The 9,300-nt window shown below is 34.0% G+C and overlaps 1 protein-coding gene across 1 annotated transcript in view; it reads left to right on the top strand.

Annotated features, from left to right (window-relative positions):
• The first annotated feature begins 586 nt into the window (after positions 1-586).
• Positions 587-9,300, top strand: part of LOC129755919 (forkhead box protein N2) — a 30,338-nt gene continuing 21,624 nt past the window's right edge. Inside the window, exon 1 of the mRNA XM_055752625.1 lies at positions 587-1,627. Coding sequence (XP_055608600.1) covers positions 1,543-1,627 — 85 coding nt within the window. The 5' untranslated portion in view covers positions 587-1,542. The remainder of the gene's footprint in view (positions 1,628-9,300) is intronic.

Below are 9,300 nucleotides of genomic sequence, written 5' to 3'. Positions count from 1 at the left end.
TAAACATTAAACAAATGACGTTTTTTTTATTTTTAAAAAAGTATTGTAAAATATTTCGAGATTGTTAAAACTTCATTCCCATATCTTAAAATTTCAAACGATTACGAAACCATTCCCAAAGGAACAACAACAACCGTTAACACTGGAAAACCCCTTTTTTGACGTCAGAACGTCCAGATCTCTCGCGACGACGACGTCTCGTGCGGTAGCTAGAGCACAATTTATGCAACCTCCCCATCCTCCCGTAATCGAAAAGAACGACCCTATATACCTTCCTGAGCACCAGCTGCCAAAGTTTCACATACCTAGCCGGGCAATAATTCCGCGGCGCACTTCCTTTTTTCTTTCCACGCTTCACTTGTTACGACGACTTTCATCAAACGACCCCCAGGGGCTGCTGGCTGTCGCCGACAAACTCGAATCAACGGCCGAGGTGGCCAACGTCCTTTATCCTTTTTTTTCTGTTGGCCTATTAGCTTCCTTTCTTTCCTGCTGTCGTTGTTGCTTTTTTTTGTTGCTGCTGCTAGTTTTTATTTGTCGGTTTACCTGTGCAGCTCTCGTTGAAGTCCTGAAGCGAACTGGGTGACGTCGCATCACCGAGGCGCAGTTATTCCTCACGCATTCGTGTGCCAACTCACATGCTCACCAACAAACGGTCGAAGTTCGTGTGTCCCAAGTGGTCAATTGAAAGTGCCACCTCGGAATGTTTTAGGACTCTCACCAGCCAGGGCTCCAATCAACCCCGGGAAAAGGCTCGAGAACACCTGCCCGCGTCTGTCTTTTTTTCATAAATTCGAAGAGAAACTTTCTCTTACTCGGAGCAAGTGGCAGGTTACCTCATATCAGTTTGCAGAGAGCCTTTGTCCAGCTCCTGACCGTTGCTGGTGGACACGCGCGTCCTGAGAGTTCTGGCGTCGTCGTTTTTGTGCTAAATGGAAAAAAGGCCACACAGCTTTGCTCTTCCACGTCCACGACGCCATCGGAAAAGCCACCAAAAGATGGCTACCTCGCGTTGAAGGTGAAAATATCGCTCGATCATGGTTCAAACAGTGATTTTTCACTTTTAAGTGATTATTTTTTGATGTTTTGGTTCCGCCAGAAGAGAAAAAGTCAAAAATTCAGTGCTCAAAATTCGTTTTAGTGTTGAAAAGGTCGTTAGAAAATTGAAAAAAAAATCAATCGTGGACCAACGTGGGATCTGGTCTAATTTCATGAATAACTAATTCATGGAATGCATCATTAATATTATCCTGTCATAGCTGATAGAAATTTTTCAAACAGTGCTCAAAATCATATGAGGCGAAAATCGATTTTGCTCACATTAGAAGTGATAAAAGAATTACTTTAAAAAAGTGTGTGTAATTATTTAACTGAAAAAAAATCAAGGATTACAAATCAACGACCCACAGCAAACAAGGAACCCGAATCCCGGAAAAACGTCCTAAATTTGGATACGCCATTTCCCGACCCTTCGCTTCAAGTGCACTTGTTTCAACCACCTTAATCCCAAGCGTACGGGATCTAAGTTGAGGCTTTTCCGAAATGACGCAACTAGAGGATGATATCTTGCTGAACAATCTGCTCAAATTTCCCGGAACCATCATCATCTACAACAATGACCTGAATAGTGAGTAGTTCCTTCTTCTTTCCTTATGTTAATGGAGCCTCTTCAAAAGCACTAAAAACTCGTAATAAAAAAAATGTGCATTGTCACGTTTTGACTTCGGTTTCGAGTCACCTGTGGTCCATAAAAAATGGAACTGTAGCTAGACCAATTTGCGACTTTTTGCAACGATACTTCATGAATATTTCAATAGATATGGCGGACGTCTCTCCGGGAAGAAAATTTCCACTGGAAGAAACGTAACCATAAAGATGACAAATTTAGGTTGAAGATATCATTAACAATGAAAATTCAAGAATATATTTTACCTTTATTTCTGGGAATTGGTAAGTTCGGTATTTTTTGTGATTTCAGAGCTATTTGGAACAATCACAAAGTGATACTCCGAATTAGGTACCATTAAACTAAAGGTTATACCAGTAAAATTTTTGAAAATAAAAAGTGAAATTTTGAGAAATTTTTGAAATGCGAGTGTTTTCGAGTTGTCAAACGCAATGTATTTTCAAGAAATACCCAATCAGAACATCTATTATCTTGACGATTATAGTTTAATCTATACAACAGTGAACATGACTCAATGCCGCCGACCGGACCGAGAGGATAGCGTTTAAGTCTTCTAAGCCAGAGGTCATGAGATCGAGTCTCGGTCACGGCATACATAATACTCTTGCTGTTGGCTGGTGGTTTAGCATTAGTAAGATGCTAGCCATTATATCCTTGAGAGATGTACGCTTCAGTCTTAAGTAGAATTTTGATATCTTCAAAGAAACATTAAGTTTCACTGAGATCCTGTATGTGAGAAAGGGTTCGTTTTTTTTTTAATTCAACAAAGTGATATGTGCGCAAATCTGATATAATCCTGTTAGGTGTCGATGAATCAAATCAAACATATTGATTTTAAATATATCAAGACATCAAATGAGGCCTTCAGAATCAGAGGGAGATAAGTGCCCAAATAATAGTTTTGTTAAAACGCGCTTTAAAGTTGTCAAGGTGTTTGGTATTCCATATATTTTATTAATTCGAGTAGTTTTAATTCAATTAAAAAAGTGTTGAAGAAATTTAAAAAATCTAAGCTATGATGCAAAGATATGAAGAATCGATGGGTAAACCTAACTCAAAATCGATTATTTTGGCACTTATCTCCCTCTGATTCTGAGAACCTAAATTTTAATTTTGAAAAATGTGATTTATGTGGAGAACTTTTTATGCCCTAATTATCTGAAATTCTCTGTGCCTGAAATAACAACAGAATAGAGGTTACTGACGATAATCAATATTCACTGATTTTCCATCACCATATAGTGAGAACTGAATAGTTGCGATTTATGTGCGTTTACAGGACAAGCGTAGGATAGGAACTTCAAGAGAATGCAATAAAGCTTGTGAGCAAACTAATGGGTGTATTCGAAAAAAATGTAACACTTTGTTTTGTGAATAACTTTTGAATGCATGGATGAAAATTGATGAAATTTTCAGTGAAGCTACCTAGAAATGTAATGTATACGAGCATAAAATTTAGCGAGAATCTTGTCGTAATTGATGGTCCCGATTCCTGAATTTATTTTCAGTTTCTGTTTTCATATTTCAGGAAATCCTTTAGAAAACGCTTTAATCAACCTTTCTCCTGTTCAATCCTTTTCAAACTGATCTTTCATCGTTAATTCCTTCTGTATATTTGACTCTCTTTTTCTCTTTCTATCGCTCCAACAAACATACTCACAATCGAGTAAGAGATATGTCCTTATCTACTTCTCTCTCTCCTTTTCTCATATTTTCGGATTGTATATTTCTTTCATTTTTACTGGCGTATCCATATTTCTTTACACTGATGTAAATCATCTGCAAGTATCTTTTCTTTATATCAGATATTTATTTCATATAGTTTAATATTTTTATTTTATATTTTATTCTAATTATTCATAGGGTGATTTGTCAATCTTTGTCCCCTTACCCATTGTTGCACAGCATGACTTAAATTGTCAGTATTTCAGCTGTTTTCAACTTTTTCCCGAAAATAATACTAAATCATGTTGATTGGAATGTTGACTGATGAATTGACGTGTTTTACAATATTTTCTGCTGTAAAATATGCATCTACCCACAGTTTTAATTTTTCATGTTTTTTTCGCACGATTTTTGTGCTAATTGTTAAACAAAACCTTAAGATTCCTTCTATGGCAAATAAGGTTTCGCGTCAGAACAAAGCATTTTTCGTATCGGGTTTCTTTACGAAACGTTTGTTGGACAATTTTAACAACATGATTTTGGAAAAAAATTACGATCCATATCAATATAGATCAATATAGAGTGCACAAAATATGAAAATTCTGAGTGAAAAACAGTCAATTCGAGCACAGAAGTTACTAAAATTAGTAGTTAAATAGTTTAAGAAGAAATTTTTGCAAATAAAATCATTCAGAAAATTCAAATAAGCTTGAAAGGAAGTTTGTCTTTGATTAGATTTTGATGTTAACTATTCTAAAGCTTCATTTTTTTGCCAACATAGGGAGATGCAAAATATTTCACGAAAAAAGTTATAACCATTTCCAAATAAAAAATCCATATCCATTGAAAAGTATTGTAAAATTGCAAGGTCCTGATTGCTGGAGCTTTCAATAATTTCATGACATGGTTTTGCGAAGGTTTTATTAATCAACAAACTCATTGGCTATGAAAAGAAGTTAATTGCGATTTTTTATTATCATCCTATGGTTGAACAGCTTTCAAATTAGCAAACAAAAACACTAAAATTTAATTTTTTATTTAGAATTTATTGTATGACAGCGAATATCATTTCTGAAGTACAGGTAAGGTTTTGTTGTGTCAATATAGACATAACCAGATTTTTTTTTTCCTTTTTCTGAGGATTTTGAACATACATAACCAGAGAAAATGTTGGAACGTGCAGCAATTGGTCTGCTCAATTTCCTTCTGTCCCATTGTTGTACATAAGTCCGCTGCAAGATTTGTATGGAAATTTCAAATTTATTAATTTGTATATCTCCAAAAACTTGGTTTGCATGTTTTTACTGCCAAAAATAGCAACATTTTTTTTGGAAAATCCAGGACTCAATAAATTAGTCCTGAATAAGCGCATCGTGCTTGGATTTGTATGGGAATTGAAAATTTCCATTCAAAAATCACCAGAGATGTCCAACAATTCAAAAATTCATTATTTGATTTTTGAAATATTTTTTTTGGTTCTTGCAATACATTTCATGTGAATAAAAACAAATCCTTACCTGTACTTCAGAAATGATATTCGCTGTCATACAATAAATTCTAAATAAAAAATTAAATTTTAGTTTGCTAATTTGAAAGCTGTTCAACCATCGGATGATAATAAAAAATCGCAATTAACTTCTTTTCATAGCCAATGAGTTTGTTGATTAATAAAACCTTCGCAAAACCATGTCATGAAATTATTGAAAGCTCCAGCAATCAGGACCTGCAATTTTACAATACTTTTCAATGGATATGGATTTTTTATTTGGAAATGGTTATAACTTTTTTCGTGAAATATTTTGCATCTCCTTATGTTGGCAAAAAAATGAAGCTTTAGAATAGTTAACATCAAAATCTAATCAAAGACAAACTTCCTTTCAAGCTGATTTGAATTTTCTGAATGATTTTATTTGCAAAAATTTCTTCTTAAACTATTTAACTACTAATTTTAGTAACTTCTGTGCTCGAATTGACTGTTTTCCACTCAGAATTTTCATATTTTGTGCACTCTATATTGATTTTCTATATTTCATTTCAACATTCATTCAAAGACACTTCATATTTCCATGAAAATATTTTTTCTATCTTCAAATATTAAAATTGAAACTTTTAAATTATTAATTTTGTTGAAAAACATATCTTTGTATTAAAAAGTCGGAAAACTTTCAATGTCCGAAAAGTGTCAAAGTCACTTAAACTGCTTTGGCTTTAAAGGACTACTTTTTTATCAGATTTATTTTAAAATCTTTTATCCCGACCATTCATTCAACATTTTATGCAAGGTATCTAAAGTTTGTTATAAGAATCCTGTTTCTCAAGTTTAGAGACGAGAAATCTAAAAGAACTGTATTTCATGTCAACAGAAAAATAAACAGTCATAACTTCTTGAAACTTAATTTGATCAAAACAGTTTTTCAGCCGGAAATTGTTTGGAAGGATGCAATGTGAAATGAATGTTTCTTGAAGATTTATGACATGCTTCAGAGGTCAAACAATCCCACTTTCATGAAAAAGATTTCGAAATAAATTAAATTTTTGAAAAGATATTTTCAATAAATCAGACGAACGATCTGAAATTTTGGACGTGGTTGAGTCCATTTTTAAGCTTCAAATTGATATTCATTATGTAAATATCGATCGACTTCCAAGTGAATCCTAAAGCAATTATTTTATAAAATCCCATTTTTTAATAGGGGTAGAGGGGGGCAAAACAGATCGACAATCAATCGACAAGATCGCGTCCTTATATCCTTTCACCTGTAAATGGGTACTTTAAAAAAAGTTTGAAATACCTTTGTAAATTTATTTTTCGGCATATCGGTGAATAGTAGTTCTGAAAATTGATAAAGATGGATAGAGAAGTGAGAAGAAAATTTTACAGATGTTGAAAAGAGCGAAAGAGCATTTTTGCGAGGAAACTTATTAACGTACACCATACTTTACCCCTGCAACATTTCATTATTTAGGAGAAGTAGTACCGGGATAGAGGTGGCACTACCTTAACCTATACAATGAAATCTGGTTGGTCCGAAGTCTACATGTGGTGAACACGTATACCCCGGACGGGCTTAATATAGGTGTACGTTAATAAGTTTCCTCGCAAAAATGCTCTTTCGCTCTTTTCAACATCTGTAAAATTTTCTTCTCACTTCTCTATCCATCTTTATCAATTTTCAGAATTACTATTCACCGATATGCCGCAAAATAAATTTACAAAATTAATTAACGGTGGTTAACTTATCTTAAAAAAAAAAAAAAAGTTTGAAATACCTTTCAGTTCCTTCTATGGGTTTTCAATGAAACAAAATTTTATGTTGGTAGGACATATGAAGAAAAAGCTCAATACTGGGCAAATAAGGTCAAATAACACTTCACTCAGATGGCTCCGGTTAAATTCAGCGGCAGATTTGAGTTTCTGAGGAAATTTCACGTGTGAAAAATGATATTCCAGATTTTCAAACAGGCGGCTTCGTGTTTTTTTTTTCAATTCTCCATTGTGCATTTAACGGTTTATATGGAAGACCCCCCCCAAAAGGGACCGCCTTCAAATAGGATTTCATTTGAACTCGAAGTTCTCATAATAAGTTTCCATAACAAATATCAGCCACTTTGAATATACATACAATGGCTGAGCCTTAAGAAAGTTTTAAAATGGTCAACCATTGGAAAAAATCGGACAACATTAGGCACGATGTAAATTTTGCCTGTGCAACTATTAGGCACAGACATGCTGTTTTAAATGATTTTTTAATTTTTTATGTCACGTTTTTCGATCACTTGAACTTTAGGATCTTGTCGACCAATCCTGTATGAGTGCAATCGACAAAAAAATAGAGTGAAATCGATTGAAATGAGGATTGGAAATTGAGGATTGGAATCAGGATCATAATAAGGATAAGACTTAGGAGTTGGATCTTAATAAGGATCAGTATCAGAATAAGAATCTATCTCGAGGTCAGAGTTAGGATCTGGATCGGGATCTGAATCTTTATCTGAATCTGCAACTGGGTCTCGATCAATGTCAGGACCAGAATCGGGATCATTATCAGAATCAGAATCCGCTATGAATCTGGATCAGGATCAGTTTCAAGATCGAAACAGAATCTAGATGTTAGTTTCAAATTTTAGATCCAAATCAGGATTATGAACAATGTTAGTATCAAATTGAAGATCAGGATAAAGATGAAGGTTAGGATTAGCTTAGGGTCTGAATACGAATCTCGATTAGGATCAGGATCAGATCTGGAACCAGATCTGTATCTAGATTTGAGTTCAAGATAAGGATCAGGGTGAAAAGTGATTTTGAACCTTTGAAAAAGAGGTGAGTAATGTGTAAGATGTTGTAAAGTTTAATAAGCCTTATATGAAATTAGGGCCTTCTTATCAAAAGGGGTATAGGTGCCGCGGAGCTCGAAATTGTAATTTTAGTCATTACAAATCAATATATTTGCTATTTTGTCGTTCGAAATGGCTTCCAAAATAAGGTGTTCTGGAACGAACAGGTCTCACTGAATCGCCCTAAGCTTTTAAAAAGACCCAGTAGAAGCATCGCCATGCTATCTGATGTTACTGCAGAAGCCATCAGGGGCGATCCTTAACATAAGGTTTTACATTGATTGTGTTGTTTATTGTACATGGATGTAAGAATATAGAACTTTGTAAGCAAAACTTAATACTAAAATCTTTCTCTTAGTTTCCTAAATATTTAAATGCAGGATCAATTGAATTCGCTCTTTGATGTTCAATATTTCGTAATCTTGTTGAAGACCAATACAGTCATATAAATATTGTCGTTGATAGAATGGATTCGATTATTCTTGGTAAATTATTCTATTTTTCTGGCTTTCAGTCAAATTTTTGCCGGCAAGGCGAATTTTTTTCGCATGTTTTTCAACATTATTTTTCTTTTTATCTAGTTCCTGAAATTTCAATTTGCACAGTTGGATTCATTTCTCTACAAAAAAGTTTCGCTCACTGAATGTTTGAGTCAAGACCCATCTCTGTATCGCAGTTAAAAAAAATAATAAAATTAAGTAATAAATATTTATAGAAATTTCTACACTCAAAATCAAAATCAATAATCACAGTGAAGGTAATTCGAACCTGTTGGTTTTCAATTTGATTTTTAGAAGATTGAATAAAACTTATGATACGTTAGCAATATTAACTTACTAATAATCTTCCTTTACTTAAATTATTGCATTCCACGTCTCCCATCACAAGGCAAAAAAAAAATCAACACCATTGAGATTGTTGATATTATGAGGTATATTTTACGAATTAAATGCATATTAGGCTGGTTCATATTCAACATGTTTTATCATAGCACATCAAAGTCAAATCTTGTATATTTAAAGTTTTTTTTTAAATAAAAGTCAGCTTTTATTGATAGATTAAATTGTTTTTTATTTGTTTGAATGATAGTCGTTTTTACCATCTTTATGGCATTCGCAACTTTATTGCAACGTTGCAGTTGGCAGGCAGTTATTGAAAAACTTATCCGGTTCAACTGGGTTCGATGTTTACTCTTGGGCTCGAACTCGAGGACACGGGCTCAGGGGGCAACTGACTTACCAATTCAGCTGTATCACAAGCTACCAGCGTTCATGTTTAGTGGTTAGTTGATTTTGTTAAGCTATCTGTAAAATATTCAGTTTTATAGATATGGATTTGCTACGTTGTTTATTTTCATATTGATTGTATCTTGTCAAATTTATTATTTTTGTAATACCGTCTACAACCTAATAACTACTAACAATTTTCAGCTATGGGCGTCGACGTTCAACTGTACGTTAGCATCATCACTTGTAATGAAACATGTTTCCTTCAATTAGTTCAAAAACACTTTTACAGGGGGCCTTTTCCATACTTTTTTTCTGCTGGAGATGTAGTGGGTAACAATTTCACCCATGAACGTAATCGTACCCAAAACGACTCCGACTCCCAGA

The sequence above is a fragment of the Uranotaenia lowii genome, chromosome 3, assembly GCF_029784155.1.
Source record: "Uranotaenia lowii strain MFRU-FL chromosome 3, ASM2978415v1, whole genome shotgun sequence".
NCBI classification, from domain to species: domain Eukaryota; kingdom Metazoa; phylum Arthropoda; class Insecta; order Diptera; family Culicidae; genus Uranotaenia; species Uranotaenia lowii.
This window is presented reverse-complemented; position numbering and strand designations above follow the sequence as displayed.